At 36.4% G+C, this 21339-nt stretch overlaps 1 protein-coding gene and 1 pseudogene across 1 annotated transcript in view; both read left to right on the forward strand.

Annotated features, from left to right (window-relative positions):
- The window catches only part of ELAPOR2 (endosome-lysosome associated apoptosis and autophagy regulator family member 2), a 190891-nt gene that overhangs the window by 83503 nt on the left and 86049 nt on the right, over positions 1-21339 (forward strand). Inside the window, exon 2 of the mRNA XM_090287277.1 lies at positions 6792-6912. Coding sequence (XP_090143403.1) covers positions 6792-6912 — 121 coding nt within the window. The remainder of the gene's footprint in view (positions 1-6791; positions 6913-21339) is intronic.
- Positions 17893-18000, forward strand: LOC150001625 (U2 spliceosomal RNA; annotated as a pseudogene).

Raw genomic sequence — 21339 nt, forward strand, 5'->3', positions numbered from 1 at the left:
AATGTGTATTGTCAATATAATGTCAAGATATATATATATGTATATGCATATTTATATATATGTGATTCATTTGAAACATTTCTAGTTTATATGTAGTTAGACTATAACGTTGTCATAATTGGGAGATGATAATGATACCCCAGGTTTTCTGAGTACCATGAGGCTTTCATAGTGTAAATGACCTTTGTGTTTGGGGGTTTCAGAGAAAATCAGAGCTGGTCAGTAGTTCAACTGGTAAAAAGATTCTATTTAGGAACTATTGTGATAGGGGAAAAGATCTCAGTACAGAGCAGGGCTCACTTACTACAGTATTCCCTCACTTATCACGGGTATTACATTCTAGACCCCCTGCGATAGGTTAAAATCTGTGAAGTAGGAACCTTACATTGATTTTAATATTTATGTATATTTTAAGGCTTTATAAATGCTTCCCACACACTTATAAACTGTTCTCAGTCCCTTATTAACCTTTTCTACACTTTTATAAACACTACTTATGTTCTTAAACATATTCTACACTCTTAAACCTATGTAACTTGAGAAACATATGTATACAGTACCACAAAATCCTATGATATAGCGAAAAATCCGCGATAAATAATTAAATATAATATTTAAAAAAAAACCCACGATACAGTGAGGCGATATAAGTGAACTGCGATATAGAGAGGGACTGCTTTATATTTCATGGACAAGTGGGGATTTATAGGCAAGGAGCAGGGTGAAGGTCAGTGGATGGAAAATTACTAGGAGGAAACATCAGAACTAAGTGGGAATTCTGCTTAACTGACATGACAGGTTTCTTGCTAAAACTGGGTGATGCAAAGAGGAACAAGGAAGCCCAAAAGTCAAGGATTCATTGGGGAGAGAGTTTTTGTCCAGGGGTACTGTGAGCATCCAGCATTTATTTGGGTGTATCCTGACATTTTGTGTTTTAGGTGAAAGATAACACAATTTGAGTTTCTGTTACTTGAGAATTCGTGCCTATACCTTTATTGGTTCACATGTGAGCATGTGAGTGTGTTTATGTGGTGTGTTTGTGTGTGGTGTACCATGATTTCTGTTGAGGGATAGTCTACCCGTAAGTGTTTGGTGATGAGTAATAAATACTCTCTATTACTCTTTTGGTTGTTTCCTGGTTCCCACATATTTACAGTGTAGAGTTCTCAGGGAATTCCATCATTTTGTTACTTGGGACAGTGTCTTTATGCCCTAGCTTTCTGTGGTTTGCACATGTGTCTAAATAACTGCCATATTTTGAGTGGGGTAGGGCCGACCACTTCCTCCAGTTTATAATTTGGAGAGTGGGCTTGTGAGTGGACATTCTTTGGTTTAGAGTGTGCTCTGATTCATATCAATATGTTAGGTTATAAACTGTCTGAAGCCCTTAAATATGGGGAAAAGTGTCAAGAATTTCCCTCCTTGGCAGGAAAAATTTGAAACACATTGAAATAGGCAGTAAAGATTATTGGGTATCCTGTTTAGTGCAGCTTTCTGAATTTTCAGTTTCTATAGGAGCCTGCATCTTTCCTTATCTTTGAACTATTTTAGAACATTGTGAGTTGTAAGAAACCAGTAAGAATCCAAATGATTCTTGTCCATAGAAATGAAAAGGCATGTTATCCTTTGGAATACCATCAGTTATTCTGCTCTGGATATTTACCAGTTCTGCATCTCTGAGTTAATTCATTCACTTCTGGATTATCTGCTTATGTGTGTTCTTTGAAATCCCCTTTGAACTGGTGGTACCTTCTTACTGACTGACTTGCTAATTAACAACTTAAATAAACTCTTTGAAATATATTAATTTTATATTTGTATGAGAACATTTTTTTTTACCTTTGTTCTTTAATTACTCCTTACTACTCAGAAAATTCTCATTTTCAAGGGATCATTTTAAGTGCTCAACTTTTACTTGGGTCTGTGGCTAGAACTTTGGGGTGTTATTTGTAAATCTGAAAACTTAAATGCTGTAATTGTCTCTATTCAGTACCTTGAATGCCACTCAGAATATATTTGGTGCATATATTTTATGTTTAGTAATTTTACCGTATCACACTATTTCTGAAATTTTTGCTATGGACTGAAGGGTTGCTTTCAGAAACAGATTTCAAAAAAATATTATTTGTTACCAGCCCAAATGAAATAAGCTATTATTTAGTTAAAGATAAAATCTAATTGGCTTGGACTACATTCTAAATCCCTGACCCCAAGTACTGCTTTATGCATAAAATAGATTTGAATTTAAGCATTTTATAATTATAAATAAACCCATTAAAGCTTCATGCTGAAATCCTAAGAAGTTTGTGACTTAACGATATATGTGGCCCTTTAGAATTCAAGGGTAATCTAGAAGAGCTAGATAGGATAAAGAATTTTAGGAAAGTGAATTGGCATATAACATCCATCATTAAATCAGAAAACACAATACTGTACCTTTTCTGTGTTCTTGTTGCTGTTCTCATCTCATAACTGGCAACCTGAATATCACAGAGGCAGAAGTGAAGAGATTTCTTGAGCTCACCTATTTTATTCAGAGGCCTTGCTTCATTTGAAATTCATATCAGATTTCTCAGCATCATTATTTTGCAAGGATGATAACCAATTACCTGAATTTTACATATGAGGGCCAGGATCTTCTCAGTGGGATATGGAAAGAGAAAAGACTTCCTAAGACAAATTACTGAGAACAAGAGAAATTATGCAAGTGCATGATGGTCAAGGCTATTCTACAATAGCAGATTGTGGTAGGTTGAATAATGTCTCCCTTAACACCTCCTCCAGATATTCAAGTTCTAATCCCTGGAACCTGGGAATGTTACCTTATTAAACCAAACAGGGCTTTGAGAACATGAATAAGAAACTTGAGATAGGAGATTATCTGGGTGACCCCTAAATGCAATCACAAGGGGAAGAGAAAGAAGGCAGTATGTTCACAGAGGCAGAGTAGAATGATGCAGCCACAAACCAACAAATGCTGGTAGCCACCAGAAGCTGGAAGAGACAAGGAATGGATTCTCCTCTAGAGCCTCCAGAGGGAGCATGGCCTGGCTCATACCTCAGTGGTACTGACTTTGGACTTCTGGCATCCAGAATTGTGCAAAAATACATTTCTGTTCTTTTAAGCTGCTAAATTTGTGGTAATTTGTTACAGCAGCTATGGGAAAACTAGTCCAGATTTTATGACCTGGAAGTGGGAAGTTGCTGTAACAAATACCTAAAAGTGAAGGTGTCTTTAGAATTGGTTAATGAACAGAAGCTGGAAGAATTTTAAAGCACATAATAGAAACAGTTTGGATTGCCCAGAACAGACTGTTGGTAGAAATATGGATGTTAGAGATTCTGCCAGTGAGGACTCAGGAAAAAGTGAGGTGAACATTAGAAAAAGCCTGTGTTGTTATTAATGTCCCAAACCATTGTATTTTGGAAGCAGGTAACACATGTGGGTCCACAAATCGAGAGAAATTTTGCCTCAGTATGGATGGTGATCAGAATTTTCCCCATATGGGATTCAGATGATTCGAGTTGGGGCTTTTAAGCTGATGAGATGTAGATGAGGTTTTGGATTTTGAGTGGATGCTGAATGGGTTGAGGCCGAGGGGATGTTGGGTTATGGTGAATGTGTTTTGAATGTGGGAAGAACATGCATCTTTGGGTCCGGAAGGTGGACTGTGGTAAGCTGAATAATGCCCTCCCCTCAAAATAGTATGCATGTGCTCATTCCTGAAACCTAATTATTATCTTTTATGGAGAAAAGAAAGACTTTGAGGTAGTGACCAAGTTACGGATCATGAGATGGAGAAATTATTCTTTGTCATCTAAATGAGCCCTAAATGCCAACAAAGTGTCCCTGTAAGAATGAGGCAGAGGGAAATAAGACAGAAGAGAAGGCATTGTCACCAGAGGTGGAGAGCAGAGCAACGCATCCAGAAGCCAATAAAAGCCCGCAGTCTTCAGAAGCTGGAGGAGGCACAGAGCATATTCACCCTACAGCCTGTGGAGGGAGGGCAGCCTGGCTGACACCTTGATTGTGGCCCAGCGATACTGGTTTTGGACTTCTTGCCTCCAGAACTGTGGAAGGATAAATTTTTATCCTCTTAAGGGGCTAAATGTGCAGCAATTAGTTGCAGCAGCCACAGAAACCTAATGCAGACATGGAGAGGAATCAAATAATTTTCTTTATCTGTGTATTCTTATATTCTCCTTGAATATGAGATAGCTTTATGATTACTGTTAAATTTCTGTGGCTATCGGGCTTTTATATTAGAAACTTTTTACCACTCCTTCTATTTTAAAACACTCGCCTTGTATTTTAAGCATAATGGCATTATGTAAATTGAAAATGCTTGTAAATAAGCAGACGATTTGACTTCTTGCTCTCAGCTATGTTCCTTACTGGCTGGATATCTCTGGGTACATTACTTACCCAGTTTCAGTTTCAGTTGAACTGTGGAAATTATATAAACAGCTTTTCCTTACATAATTGTTATAGGTATTTAATGCTGTAAACACATAAGAAAAATGCCAGATAGATGATGTAAATATAAGACTCCTTAATGCTCAACTATTAAGTATGCTCTCCCTAACTATTCCAAAGTTATGATGAGCAGTTTTGCACATAAATCACTGACCACATTAAACATTTTTCCCCTTAAATTAGATGCTAGAAGTGAGTTTTGGGGTTCAAAATTTTGAACACGTTAAAGCTCTCGATTCACATTGACACACTGCTCTCCAGAAAGCCTGTACCGCTTCATGCTGTCATTGGAAGCACACAAGGGCCCGTTGTACTGCACTGTTACCTTGGAGAATTAAAAAAAAATGTTCTAAATGTAGTACTAAGTTGGTGAAAATTATTATTTTTATTTCTTCAACAAGGTTTGAGGTTTTTTATTTATTTATTGACCACTTATATTGTTTTTTTAATGAATTACTTAACATTCTTTGACTGTACTTTCAAATAATTATTTGTCCTTTTCCTTACTGAGTCTTCTTAATTAACTTCTGTTTTGTTATTTATTTTTTACTTTAGTTTTTGACTGTTGATGACTTTTGTGTTCAATATTTGTATGTAGTCAAATGCAGTTAACTTTTATTGTTTTCCTCCCTTTCTTACTTCCTTTCCTCTCTTCTTCACTTCCTTCTCCCATCTTCCCTCTAGAAAGCCTTTCCCATTTGGCTACTTCTATTGATTGTTTTAGGTATATATATTTGCCTCTAGTTGAGAATAAAGCATAGTGGAGAACCAGGCACTTATCAAAAGATATAATCTAAAATTATCTCTTGCCAAACTTTATAAAAAATTTGAGTGGGAACAATAATATTCAGAGATGATTGCCTGAAGGATATATTAAATTTTATTTTGGGGGAAGGATATGAGTGTAGCATAAAGACCTTTGCTTCCAGCCTAATAACTCCACCTTCTCTAATTTACAATTCTTCTCATTTTATCTTATGTATATGCAGAAATTGAAGCAGGGGAAACAGAAACCCAGGTGATTTATGCCTTATCCTACCACCACTAACTAGCTTCTTTCTCTACATCATCCTCTCTATCCCTGTTGTCATTAATAAGGATAATAATTCTACCATTAATCAAATGCTAACTCACTGCAGCCTAACATGCTTGACATTTTACATGCATTATCTTAACTAACTTCCACAGCCACTATATAGGATAGTAAATATTATTACTCTAATTTTACTAATGAAAAAAGAAAATGCTTTGAGAAGTAAGTGACTTGCCCATTGTCATATATTTTGTATTTGGAGCAATGGGATGTGAATTCAGACCCAGACCTTTCTGATTTCAGAACCCATTTCTTAACTGGTATTCTTGCCATGTGGACAGACACACACACCTAGATACCTTCTTGCCTCCCACACCTGATTTCCCGAATGATGATGCGACTTGATTTTTCTGGTTTTTCCTGTCATTGATATTGTAAGGGAGGCAAAGAGAATGAATGAAGCAGAATAGTAACATCCAAGATATTGACCTGAATAAATAGGATATTGAACTGAAAGTATTTGGGGAAGGACTTAGAACTTCTCTCATCTTTCCAGTGTTCCAATGGCATTTTGTCCTTATTCCTCTAAGTTCAGGCATCTCATGTTTAATGTTCTCTGACCAATGGAGAACACTGAAAATTTCAAAGCAGTCAAAGGCCAGAGACAAGTGGGTTTGTCTTAATTTGACAACTATTATGAATGTCTATTTTATAGTCTGTGATTGATGGCAGCCTGCTGTGGTGCATGTGTATTGAACCTGGGGGAGCTGCTTAAAAAATGTAGTCTTTTACTAACATTTGGATAATCAATTATTACACCTCTGTTAAATTTTAAACAGAATGAGAATTAGATCAATGGGAATGTTTTTTTTTTTTTTTTCTTTGAAAAACTTGGAACAGTGACAGCATTCCATTTCCTGGTAATATTTTGCTCTTATAGTCCTATCTACCAATTATTTAGAGCTCTAAAAGTCTGCAAAACAAATAGGGAAATGTGCTGAAACCTTTTTGGGGTGGGTAAGACTAAAGATCAGTGGACACAACTTGAAAGCATTGGCTGTCCTGTCCCTCTTCATATCCTCAGTGCCTACTCAGTGCCTGGCATGATCCATTTTAGATTAAAAAACTGCTTGGTGTGGCTCCAGTGGCGAAAGAAGGAGCGTGAACCAGGGAGGAAAGTTTAGAATCAGGCTTGGAGGCAGGTTTGGGGGTGATGGAGAAAGCACAGATGTCCCTTTAAAATTGGCTCTAACAAAGGCTTGTTTTTGTAATTGTTTGCAGAAAGATTACCACTTTGAATATACAGAATGTGATAGCAGTGGCTCCAGGTGGAGAGTTGCCATTCCGAATTCTGCAGTGGACTGCTCTGGCCTGCCTGACCCAGTGAGAGGCAAAGAATGCAGTATGTGTGACTTTTTGACCATTTGTTTTCCTGATGAAACCATTCCCCCTTCAGATTAGCCCACGAAGTTAATTATACTGAATATGAGATTCTTTGAAAAAATGAACATGTAGTATTAATGTCTAGCAGAGCAAAGACGTCCTTTTTCAACACTTGGTGCTCCTATGTCTGAAATCAGGCAATGTTAAAGGTTGTCTTATTTATTTATTTATTTATTTTAAAGAATCTGGTGTACTGACTTTTCTATTTTTTTTTTTATTAAAGTACAGTTGACATGCCATACTGTATTAGTTTCAGGTGTACAACATAGTATTCTACAGTTATACACCTTATGATGTAATCACCATACAGTTATTACAATATTATTGACTATATCCCCTGTGTTGTATGTTAGTTACATCTCTGGAGCTTATGTATTTTACAACTGAAAATTTGTGCCTCTTAATCCCCTGCACCTTTTCTACATATCCCCCCAACCTCTCCCCTCTGGCAACCATCAGTTTGTTCTCTGTATCTATGAGTCTGTTTCTGTTTTGTTTTGTTTATTCATTGTTTGCTTTTTAGATTCCACATATGAGTGAAATCATATGATGTTTGTCTTCCTCTGACTTATTTGTTGGCAAGGATGTGGAAAAATGATGTACTGTTTACTTGAAATTCTGGAGGGTAGAGTGGCAGAATATCTCTTTAATAGATTTCTGTTTTTAATTTAAATTTCTAAAAAGTTAAAATTTTTGGTAAAATACACATACTATAAAATTTATCATCTTAACTATTTTTCAAATGTACAGTTCAGTCGCATTAAATATATTTACCAACACCCATCCACAGAGCTCTTTCATCTAGCAGTGTATTTCTTGTTTTTAGCTGTAGAAATAATGTAATTTTCCTTTTTATTGTAATCTATATAAAGATTGTAGAATTGATGACTGTCATACTCAATAGCTTGTCTTTTAACAGTTAAGCAGGTTGGAAGTGCAACATTATGAATTAAGAGAGAAATATGTCGTTATATTTATCTTCTCTTTTAAGCTCTACTTTTTCAGTCCTTTAATTTGGTGAGTCACTGGTTCCTGCAGTGAAATTGTCTAGGAATAGGCTGGAGTTCAAAGCTGGAAGTGAGAAAAGGGATTATATTGGTTTTCCTACAGTCTTCCAAACGATATTCTTAAAAGCTTAGTTCTTCTGTTCCCGAAAGAAAGAGCATATAAGCAAGTGACTAAATGATAGTTAATTCCTTCCTGTTCATAGAGTGTGTCTCTGTTCCTGGCTGGAGGAGTAATAGCATGGGTGGTGGGTTTACTGAAAAAAGGGAGGTGAAAATATGCAATAGTCTTATGAAGAAAATTAGGGAAGAAAACCATTATTTCTTGGTGACTGATACTAAATGAATAGAGAGGGGGCCTGAGAACCCCTATCCAGGTGAAGAGTTCAGTCTGGCAAGACTCTTAAGAGAATAACAGGGTCAGTTTAGAAAAAGATGGTACAAGACTGGGGTGTATGCACTTGTGCAGAGCGAGGATCAGCTCTGTGAGGAAGGATTGTGAATAATACCTATGGTATTAGCTCATTGTAAAATGATTTCAGTCACCTTCCTAGGAAACTTGTATAACATTTATCTATATTCGCTTTTTACTTGTGCGCTAATTCATTGGTTCTCATGTACAATAAATTACCCCACTGAGGTGAACTACCTAACCATTATGAATACTATTCCATAACTAGGTGATGTGTTGGTACTGGCTTTTGAGACCTGGTGTTAGTTTGAAATGGGTCATGGTGGGGTATTTTACACCATGGAAATTGGCAAACTCTACAAAACAGGGGTCTCCATCCCCTTGGGAGCTGGTTATTAGGAATTTACTAGCACACCACTGATTAAATTTATTGGCCAAGTATTCAAAAATCTGTTACACAATTGATGCCTGAATAGGCATTATTTCTATTTGAATGTTGCCAGGGACATTCTTTGCCCATTATTTACTGTTCACTATTTATCTCTCATAGTTAATATTATGAATTTGACAGTCCAGCAAAGATCTTTCTAAAAACTCTAATAATTAAGTTTCTTTTAGTTATTACTTTAAAAATTAAACCCTAAACATGACTATACTTATGTGATGGATGGGCCGTTGTCTGAAATCTGAATTTGCAAGTAGTTCTGCATGTAACTTATATTGCTTTGGAAGCTGTGGCCTCTGATAAGTGACTTTTTCATTGTATAGTAAAGGCAAGTTATTTTAAAACTCACAAGAAACTTAATAGATCTAAATAACTTAGAAGCTCAGCTAATTCATAACATTAAACATGACACTTACCGTCGGCAGCCGTCCGTCTCGAGAGACGATGGTGTAGCTTCTTAAGAGTCTATCTGCACCGCCGAGAATGGCTGTGCAGTCCGACTCGGGAGTGACATGGTATCTGTCTCCTCCCGTGTTGAATCGACATCTTGCGATGACGCTGAAGCTACAGAGCCTGGGCAGGGTAATATGGAGGGTCTGCTGTTGCCCATGCAGCAGACCCCCCCTCTCTTCGCAGCTGAAGGATCCAAGGGAAAGACGGAGTCAATACAGCTTGGGTTCAGGTGCGCCGCAGGAGTTGCCGGTGTTGACTACAACGTCAAACCGCCTTAGGGACTCCGGCTCCGGATTTTCTGTCGGGGTTTACTCCCTTAGCCTTTCCCCTGAAGAGGTATGCCGCAAGGCAGCGGAGGTTTTTTGGAGTCAGAGTTTTCCTTCTCTGATGTACCCTGACTGGAAGATCGAACCAGCGACACTTAGCTCGCAGGCCGACGCTCAATCCACTGAGCTAAACCAGCCAGGGCAGATGACACTTACCACATTACTAGTTATTAAGGTCCTGCTGGAAGGCAGTTATGGTAATAACTGAACATTTCTTCAGTGACTTAGATTTCTGTTGCTAATAATAGCTACCATTTCTCATGTAATGATAATGAGCTAAGCATTGTGCCTAGAGCTTTATAACATTATCCTGTTGTACCCTCATAACAATCCTCTTAGGTAGCTACTCTCAGTGTTTCCATGTAACTGATGAGAAAACTCCAAGTCGGAATGTGACAGATTTTGGATTTAAATACAGACCTGTCTGATTCCAGAGCCCATCCCTTACCCACTGAGTGAGATAACCACATGAAGATGACAGCTTGGAGGAGCTTCTAGGGTCCCACATGGGGACGTAAAGCTCTGTTGGTGGACATCTTCAAGAGGGAATATTAGAAACTCTTGGGCTTCCAGGATAAAAGAGGGTGAAGTATTGTTGTTCAGGAATGGCGTGCTATGTGAAAACCACACCTGAGAGATGCCAAGACCTTGGATGGTGGGTGAGGCCCCGCTATGCCGGACTCTGGAATTATGCCATGATTATATGGCTCAGCAGTTGGGCCATATAAAAGAAAGTTTTAAAAAATGGAATGTGGCAACTTTAAGTGAAAAATATTTAGGGCAGTGGTTGTATGGGACATACTTTCTCCAAATTCTAATGTCTCTCAATGAAGTCAAACCCAGAATTCAGCCTTAGCTGAAATTGCTATAGATTCATCAAAATATAATTGGGTAGAAACATTAGAGAAGGCCTCTCCTTAGGAAAGGCATCATAGGAATGTTCATGCAGCAATTTAAATATTTTTCAGAAAGTTGATGGGCAACTTATATTGTATCTTTATTTTTAAAAAGTTATATAAAACTTGGCTGAAGTTTCCCTCTTAGTGCAGTTAATGAAAAGTCAGGTATCAGTTTTTGTTGTGCTAGAATTCTGGGGTGTATATGGGCTTGAAGCTTACTTATGATATGGGACCTTTCTAGACCTCTGGTTATCAACTGACCCTGGTCCCTATTGTCCTTCTGTCCCCTTTGCTGTGCCGGGCTCCTCAGTCTCGTCAGCAGTGCTGCTCTGAGCCAGCCACTAAGTTGATTCCATATTTATCCTTCTCTGTGCTGCTACTGGCTTACCTACCAGGAACTCTGCTGCTGCTTCCAAGCCCGGGTCTTAACTCTTATTTCTGTGGGCTTCACCCACCACTTGCAACCTTGGCATCTCTTAGGGACAGCTTGCGAGTAGCATGCCATTCTTGAGCTACAACACTCTTTGTCCTTTTTCAGAACAACAGGATAGAACCTCTGTCCCAATTCCATCCCTTCTGCACTGTTGGGTCTCTCCCCTCTTGCATAAGGGTTTCTAAATTCTTTCCTTGATCCTCTACAGTCCCATTGACATTCTTACATCATCAAAACAATAGTCATTCTGAAATTGTTTCTCTCTCTTTCTCTCTTCCCCCTCCCTTTCTCTCTCTTTTCCCCTTTCCTCCCACCCCTCTCTTTCTCTGTCTCCCCCCACACACACTGGAGAAAGGGACTTTTTGTTTCAAACCAAACCTTAGAAATAAAAACCTGACTGGTAGGAGTGGGGAGAGAATTCCTTTTCATGTTTCCTTACGTATTTTCAGACGAGTCTAGAATATTGAGGGGGAAATAAACAAAAGCGATCTCTTCCTTTTGGGAGTATATATCTTCCACAACTTGCTCCTTTAAATATTTCTCAGTCTATGACTTCAAGTACAATTTTAACACATTTTCTTGTTGGGGATGTGTATTTAAGATCTCTGTAATTCCACGTTAGCATCAAATCAGTCAAAGTTTGTGGACATTGTTTATTTTTGTACTTCATTATTTATATAAACCTTGTGTTTGGTTTTCTTGGATCAAAAAAAATGCTGTGTTCAGATTAGGAAAAACTCTTGAATATAAGCTTTTTTCTTTTTTCTTCGTTTCTCTCAAACCTATTGTTTAACCCACATTCAAAGGGTCTTAAGGACTAAGCGTAAATGGTGATAGTTTGAATCAACAGATTTTAGGTTTTAGTTTGGAATTGAAAGAGGAAGAATTTTCATGGAAAGAGAGGTGGTTTTAGCTTTTTGGGTGGGATATTTAAAAATATAATTCTTGGGATCAAAGCTCTTTCCCAGGGAGTCAATACATACTTTGTCTCATCTGTGTTAGGAGTTGTAGAGCAGCAGATGCAATTGGACAACTTGAGCGCATTGGCACTGAATGGCAATCAAATGTTACACACTTAAGTCTGTTCTATGGAATAATCTCAAACAAAAAATCTGTGTCATGTTTTCTGTGGCAAAATACCAGTAAGTCTGGAAAACAGTGGATGCTGTATTTCCTTCATGGAGGAATGCAGTGCACATTTCCAAACTGAAATCTCTGAGAAACTTAATAAACATTTATAGAACATTGGGTGTGTGTTAACTGCATTCTGTTTTACCCAGATTTCCCAAGTGTATTTTATTTATTTATTTTAAATTTTAATTTATTTATTTTGAAGAGAGAAAGGAAGAGAGACAGGGGAACATTGATTTGTTATTTCACCCATTTATGTACTCATTGATTGAATTCTTTATGTGCCCTGACCAGGAATGGAACCTGCAACCTTGGTGTATCAGGACACCACTCTAACCAATTGAGCTACCCAGCCAGGTCCAAATGTATTCTATTATAGGACTTTTTTTATCCGATGTGTAGTTGGGCCTCTTTAGCTAATTTTTGCAGTTATTAATTTTGGAAAACATAGATTTAAACACACATGTCTAGCTAATTGAGTAAATTTTTACATGTTGTTATTTATACTATGGTTTAACTCTTTTCATATAATTTCTCTGCTCTACAAGGTTCACTTGCAGCATCACTGCATTGGTGTCCAGTTGAAGACCTCCCATGGTAGGTGGTCAGGTGTGGTATACACCTGGGATTAAATCCCCAATCTGCAATGACTTGTATGTCTTGGGAAAATTACTTAGTCCACAGCTATTTATTGAGCTTTAATTTGTTCACTGAACAAATATTTATTAAGTATTCCTGTATTCTTGACAACAGGAATCCAAAGATAAATGAAAAAAAAAAAGATTTCACTTTTCTAGGACCTTTCATTCTAATAAGGGATCAGATGAGTAAATAAATTATTTATAGTATAGGGGCAAAGTACATAATAGATATAAACACCTGGGATATTCTTACTCAGGAAAGAGGGATGACTTCTGCTCAGAAAGAGTCAGGAGAGCTCACAGTGAAGCAGGTGTAAGTTTGAAATTCAGACTGAATAACCCTGGAAGATTATCTGTGCCCTAGCAGGTTCATGTGAAAAATCGTGTCATGACTTTGAGTTGAGTTAGAGGTTAGAGGTTAAATGCCATACTTAATGGGTTATACATGTTAATTTTCTGAGTATCTCTGAGGTGAACCCTGAAAGCATAGGAAACCTGGAAAGAGGTGCAGCTTCGGGGCAGCACTGGGTTGCCCTGGGTGTTCTGTGAGATCTACAATGGTTGGCTTTCAAGCGGGATGTGAGAGGGGGCAGAGATTCTGACATATCTCATAGGCTCCTTTGTGTCACACCAAGGGTTTGGCCTGGAGACAGCCATTCACAGGTGTTGGAGAGGCCTAAATGAGGTGATAAATACAATCTATCTGCCTGGAATCATAATTGTATAATAATACAACTTAATGGTAATGATAATAATGAACAGTTATAATAGCCAATCTTGCTATATGCAAGGCACAACTGCAAATGCTTTACATGTACATATTCGCTCAAATTCATTTATTTTTCCTAGCAAACCGGAGAGGTAGGTACTTTTATAACCTCACACAGATAGATCAAAGGCAGAACTGGGATTTGAAACCAGGCAGTCTAACACCCTGGGTCCATGTTCTTAACCCCTGTGCTGTCCTGCCTCTTTGGAATACACGACAGTGTATGCCCGACAAGTGTTAGTCCCCTTCTTGAGGTGTCCATGCTCCCCTAGCATTTACTTCATGACAGAAATGTTATGCAAATTAATATGCCAACTAGGTAAATGAATTTTTTAAAACATGTCATCTAAAGGCTCAGATACATTGCTTTGTAGGTAATTTTAATTGGTTAATAACCTCTTTGTAGATTTTATTCATTTTCTCTAATTTGTTTATTTTTAATAAAAAATTTTAAATTACAGTTGACATGAAATATATTAGTTTCAGGTGTGAAGAATAATGGTTAGACATTTATATAACTTACGAAGTGATCCCCCAGGTAAGTCTTGCACCCACCTAACAGCACATGTAGTTATCACATTGACTATCTTCCCCATGCTGTACTTTACGTCCCTGTGACTATTTTGTAACTGTCAATTTGTGCTTCTAAATCCCCTCACCTTTTGCATCCAGACCCTCAACCCCCATCTCATCTGGCAGCCATCATTTTCTTCTCTGTATCTATGAACTCGTTCTTGTTTTGCTCGTTCATTTATTTGATTTTAGATTCTAAATATAAATAAAATCATGTGGTATTTGCCTTTCTCTGTATGACTTATTTCACTTAGCGTAACGCCTGCTAGGTCCATCCATGCTGTTGTGAATGATAAAGTTTCATCCTTTTTGTGGCTGAGTTATAGTCAGTTTTCTATGTACCACATTGTCCTTATCCATTTGTCTTTTGATTGGAGCCTTTAATCCATTACATTTAAAGGAATCAATAGTTATGTAGTTATTGCAATTTTATTGTTTTCTGATTATTTTTGTAGTTCTCCATTTTCTCATTCTCTTGCTCTTTTCTCATGTATGTCAGTGGCTTTCTGTAGTGTTATGTTTGGATATTTTTTTTTTCTTGTATATCTCGTAGAGTTGATTTGTGGTTACCATGTTCTTCATATATACCAAGCTGTGTTTATAGCAGTCAATTTTAAGTTGATGGTTGCTTAAGCTAGAACACATTCTAAAATTACTACCATTTTTGCCCACCCCTCTGTGTTTATGTTTTGTCATTATTTTTTACTTCTTTTGTTTGTGTACATTTATGGGTACCTCTTAATTTATTGTTGTAATTACATATGATCTCCCTACATTTGCCTTTTAACCTTTGTGCTAGCTTTAGTGTTGGTTGATCCATTGCTTTTATAATGGGTTTGCCTTTGTCAGTGAGAATTTTTTCTTTGCGATAATTTCTTATTCATATTTAAAATTTATTTTCTTCTTAAAAAAGCACCTTTAACATTTCTTGTAATACTGTTCTGGTGGTGACGAACTCCTTCAGCTTTTTCATGTCTGGGAGATTTTATTCTTAATTGTGTATATTTTCCTGAAAGGTAAGAGAACAACATTCAGAATTTAGGGCACATTTATAGTTATATCATCATAAACAATGAGAAGTGCTTAGAAAATTGTGGGGGCTGGATATATATAGTATTCTTTCTTATTTAACATAATTAGAAAAATATTGATATCTTTCCAACTATGGGAATTATTAATTTAAAATAGAGTCCTATTTTATTCTCCCCAAGAGGAGAGGAGCTGTAATCCTCTCATAACTCCTAAGAAAGCTCCAAACACTGGGATATTTGTTGATGGAATATCTTTGGTGTCCTCAAATTAGAGACCCATTTCAGTGTTTCTTTTCTGTAGGTGAAACACAGAGATCTAATCAGAGTTGTAAAAATTCATTTCATACGTAAAAGGACAGAAACATTTTGTCCTCAATAGGCTTAGTTTGAAATGTCAGTGCATCAAGTCCCAGGTGCGCAGAGCGTTGAAGTTAAATCTGCTCAGCAACACAAGAGCAGTGGGCGAAAGGCAGGGACAAATGAGACAAACTGTTAAAAGAACAGTTCCAAACCAGGCTTTTTATCAGTTGTAGTGTTTGATGGGAGCTATGCTTGAGAGAGCTGCTGTGAAAAAGAGCATTTTATCAGGAGATGAAAGAACTCAGCCCTGAAAACTGCAGAATCAAGGGCAGAAGGACTGCCAGGAAGTAGAGGGTGACTGGCACTTTCTAAGAGGAAGAGTTCAGGAGGGCAAGAATTAGGGTTACAATTAGAAGTAGAGAAAACTGACTTCACAGATGTATTGTTTTGCCCCCACTGGTGACCTCATCAAAGCACTCTGACCTGTTTCCTTCCTCCGACCTTCACTGGTGTATTTTTTCTATAAACCTTTTTGTCTTTGATGCCCTATGAACTGGAATTGGTCTTCTCTCCCAACAAACATTGAAGTTAAGAAGCCACAGTCAAATACATTCATATTATTTTTAAAGGTAAAAATTATCTTAGTTAGAATTTGCCGATCAATTTTCCTGCCAAGAAACTAAGTTGGAATGTTAGCTTTTTTAACGTAGTGTGGGTGGGGGACATCTTCTGGCTGATCAGTTCTCTCTAGGGAGCACGGTGATGATTATACAGTCCTATCTGATAGATGGGTAGTCTTACCCATTCATTGGAAAGGCTGTTAGAGATGAGAATTCATTTTCAGAGACATAGAGGCAATACTTTCACTAAATATTCCTTTCAGACAACAGTGAATTAGAGAACATTAGCCAGAACTGATATTAATGTATTCTTTTGTATGTCTCCTGTCTTGATTTAATTTTTTAAAATGAGTGGTGAAATTATTTTTCTTCCTTCTCTGACAAAGAATTCATAAATATGATCTTAAAATTTACATCTCTGTGGCCTACAGCTTTATTTCCAAGTCTTAATGAAAAATTAAAGATTGTTATTGATAGGGTCAGGCTTTAAGAATTTATTGTGCTGCTTCAGAGGTTACAAGGCAGCTTGTGTGTTAGTTACCTCATGTGGCTAAACAGGACTGATGGAACGAAAACTTATATTTTTTGACATCTAAGTAGAATTTTTTAAAATGCTATTCTTTTCACTTCATATAAGGATAGTGGGTTTTTCTTAGCTTAATCATAGTAAAATCTTCTGGTTTTGGTACTGGAAGGAGTCTATTTATAAGGTAGAGAGTCCTAGGGTGGCGGTTCATGGAAGTCTATTAGATGGAGAGTTTCCGGGAGTGACTGTAGAAAAGTTGCTCAAGGTCACACAGCTGAGGAAACTGGGGGATCTGTATTGGGAGGATTTGTACCAGAAAATCTAAAAAGTTCCTTTTGTTCATTTTGATAGTTTTAAGTGTTTATATATCATAATTTATTCTATGACCAAATCATGCCTCAGATCCCATAATTTGTAAAATATGTAAATTATAGTGAAGTAATAATATATCATCTCAATGTTCATGCATATTGGCTCTTTATAGGAGTATTGCAATGTCTGCCATGATCAAAATTTAGACAGTGTTACCTTCCTTTATCATCTTTCAGCCATACACTGAACACGGTAGATAGTTGTGGGTTGTGTGTGTGCGTGTACCCACAACCTGCCTACATTGCTGCCTTGCATATTTTGACAAGAAAAACACCTCTTTATGATAAATACAATCTTCCCAATTAAAGCAAACAAGGATTCCCTTCTGCCAACAGGGAAAAACTGCCTTAATGTAAGAACATTAGCAAAAACTAGCCTTTTATAGTACTGTTTTGAAGTCTTCCTGCCTCACTTATTTTTGTAAAGTGAGATAAAAACTATTTTTCTTTTCTAAGAATTTCACAAATAAGAGCTTAAAAAGATAGTGGTCAAGTGCTCTCATCACTAGCACTGAGGGTGGACAAAGAGCTGAGATTCAGTATGATGTTCAGTGTCTCTTAGATGCCATTTTTTACCTTCATTTGTTTTCTGTGAGAAGAGTTATGACAGGCAGTTGAAGTTTTAATTATGTGATAATAATAATTGATTAGCTAAATGGTTAATAAAGGTAAAGTCTATCAGCTTTGAAGTCCAAAAACTATGCATTTTTCCCTGTTTATATGACCATTAATGGCAGTATTAATAACATTATTAAGAGTTGTAGAGTGTTCTTGTGTAGTCAGTAATAACAATGTCTACAACTTTAATCTTATTTTATTTATCTTATTTAAATGAAACTAAACAGTTGGAAAAAAGACATAACGGCTTGTCTTAATTCTGGAATTTAATTAATTGTTTTCTCAAAAATGTATATCATTATTTTTTTTCTCATTTTTAAAAATTTTATTGTTCAGTTACTGTTGTCTCAGTTTCTCCCCCATGTTCTCCCCTGTCCAGCCTCCACAGTCACTTCTCAGCCTTTTGGCTAAGATCAAGTGTAGTATCTGTTCTTGTCAGTTTAATTATTTTTTATTTAGCTAATAACTTAGGTTAAAAGATAAGGTGTATTTTACAGTGGATGTAGATTAGTGAAATGTAAATTTGATCTATTCTGAGGAAGATAACCCTAGACTGACTAGACTAGAAGATCTATGGTAGGAGGGACTGTTTCTTGTTCACCAAAATAGCCTTGGTATCTAGTGTTTGCCTTGCAAATATTAGGTACTCTGGAAATACTTTTTGAATAAAATAATGTAATATAGTGTGATTCCCCTATAGTTACTCATAATGAGATTATATAGGGTCGTTAATTCATCTTCTCATTACATGAGTGAATAGAATATCCTTTTATTACTAATTATTATTACTATTTATGGTTTAGAAAACAAATTTCAGTAATAACTTTGAATTAAACAGAAAATGGATAAGTTCTGAAAAAACGTAATTGATAGCAGCCACCTTTCAAAGCATGAGGTGAAAGTAAACAGGTTTTTTATAGTTAGACATAAATTATAGGTGATAATTAGCACGTAAGTGATTTCACTTAATAAACATTATACTGAGTGGTTACATGATCCTATTAATGCTTTGGATTTTCATCTCACTTTTTACTTTCTGAGTAGTTTTCAGTGTCTCACTGGACTGTAAGCAGTGCTATGGAGGAAGAGGAAGTGGTATTCTCATTGGAATGTGAATGGAGGCACAGAGGGTTGTCCCAACCATTTGCAAGTTGGTGACAGATGATTATAAATGGCTTTTTTCCACATCTGATTCTTCATCCTTGCATATTTCAACCTTTACTAAATTCACGGATGCAGAAATAGATGTCAGAAAAGAAGAGGGCTAAAGCTGAGAAGAAGAACACTGAGTTTAGCACATGACCTCTTGGTTGAAGTTTAGACTTCAAGAGGTTGGGTGATTAGGTGAAATATTATGAAATCCCAGATTGAGTCCCCTGTTAAGTAATGTGTGACCTTAATACAAATAAGGTCTTTCTGTTCTCATCTCAGAACTTCGGAGTTTGCTTATCTTCAATTCAGTTACTCTAGAATTTCAAGATTGTTAAATAAAAGTAGTATTTATTTTAGAAATGACTAATTGTTCAAATTAAACAGTCAACTCACATTTACAACAGTTACAATGCCTGTTTATAATAACTGTCCATCATCTTGCTTTTGTTGAAAGGGTCCTATGTTGTATTCTAAGTAAATTTGAGTGAAAAGAGTGCAATCCCTAAGATTATAAAAACCTTTAAAATCGAACTAAAAACCAAAGACCAAGCAATGCTTAAGTAGAAAGTGGCTATGGCTAAGCTAGAAGAGAGCAGAAAAGGAAAAGCTGGTCATTGCTGGTGACTATCCAAAGAAGTTAACATTCTGGTGCTGACATAATCTCATGGAATAAGTTGTGTTTAACAAGGTGTGGTTCTTCTCTTGCTTTGACATGTGGCTGAATTCCAGGATGGAATAAAAAGACTGAGGAGTAGCAAATGATTAAAATAAAAAGTGCTTTACAATCTTCAGCTCCCTGTATTATTTTAGACCCTAAACTCATTCGACTAACTTTGACTACATAATTATTCTGAGGAGTTGTGAAATCATCAGTCCAGTGGCAGAATTCTTATTGTCCAAGGCCCCTGGATTGTGTTATTCATAACTGTAGCTAACATTGGTTGTGTGCTTTTATGTGGAATATCTCACTTATTCTCAAAACAACACTTTTTTTTTGGTATGTTTTATTGATTATGTTATTACAATAGTTCCAATGTTTTTCCCTCTTTCCTCCCCTCCTCCCAGTACCCTACTTTCCCCAGCAATCCCACCCTGCTTAGTTCACGACCATGGGTCGTGCATACAAGTTCTTTGGCTTCACCCTTTCCTATATTCTTTTTTTAAAAAAAATAATTAATTAATTTTTTATAGCCATAAAAAATAACTCAAAACAACTCTTTGAAATAGATATTATTTTACAGGCAAGAGCATTGAGATTTATGGAAGTTAGTGACTAGTTAGTGACTTGCTAAAATATTTCACAAATATGTGTTTTAGGTATGATATATTAAAAATTCCACAAGAAATCTGAGGATCTGGAATGGTTATTGCTTTATGATGCACATGAATATTGCTTAGCAATTCAAGACAGAAAATGAATAATGATGTGGAATATAATAATGAATTCATTTGGAATTTGCTTGCCATTTTGCATTGATTATAATAATTGTTTGAACTCAATTTCTTGGGACACCAGCTTTAGAATCAGACAGAGCTAAAATTAAATATCAGCTTTGCCACTTGTTAACTTGGTACCTTTCTAAACAGTTTATTTAAATGTACTGTTCCTCAGTTTTCTCATTTGGTAAATGGGTACAGTGCTTTCCTCTTGCACAATTCTATTATAAGTACATCAATCTACATTATTCATGGATTCCATAGTTGCAAATTTACCTACTTTATAAATTTTATTTATAACCCCCAAATCAATATACATAATACTTCCACAGTTATTTACAGATATGTGCAGAGCAGTAAAACTGTGAGTCACCTGACTACTCGGTACCAGCTGATGTTAAACAAGGTGACATTCTGCCTTCTTATTTCATTCCATGTATTGTCAACACATGTCATTTTCACTGTCTAGTCAATGCCATGATTTTTGCATTTTGGTGCTTTTTATTGATTCTTTTTACTGTTTTAAAGCGTACTAAAGTGCTGGCTATTGATCCTCAGTACAAGAAGGCTGGGCTTGCACCCTGTGGAAAATATAGGTGTGTTAAATAAGTATCACTCTTGGCCAGAAGTTCAATGTTAATGATTCAACAATATAGTAACTAAGAAGTTTCTAAACTGAAACACATGTAAAACAAGGTTACGTATGAATCTGGTAACAAAGATATTGATCAGACACTTGCAGAACCTAACCCTGTGTTTTCCCTGGTTGCAATGGTTCAGTATTCGCTAATTCAGTGTTCACAGCTTTATACAACTACTGCAAATAGAAATAATTGACTCTGTAATTAATACTAAGCACCTCACTTTCAACTTTCTCAGTTTTCCTTCTGGTCTTAGATAAGGAAACACCTCTGAAAGAGTTGGGGATGTTCTTAATTATTTCAACAGGGTGATGAACACTGAAATAACACAAACATAATCTTCTCCTTTTTAGCTTCCAGAGTCCCTTATAACAACTTGTCGTAAAATATTACTTGTTATTAAAAGTTCAGTTTTGGACACTGGATTAAACTGTCTTTCAAGATAACTTTATTTTATCGGAAAGTAACAATATTCAGCTTAGCAGGTGGTATAGTTTCTGTCACAACTATTTGACTCTGCCATTGTGGTGTAAAATGAATATGTAACTGAATGGTTATGATTGTGTTTCAATAAAAGTTTATTTACAAATATGGGCAGCTGGCC

The sequence above is a fragment of the Furipterus horrens genome, unplaced genomic scaffold (genome assembly GCF_987537825.1).
Source record: "Furipterus horrens unplaced genomic scaffold, mFurHor1.1.pri manual_scaffold_9, whole genome shotgun sequence".
Classification (NCBI taxonomy): domain Eukaryota; kingdom Metazoa; phylum Chordata; class Mammalia; order Chiroptera; family Furipteridae; genus Furipterus; species Furipterus horrens.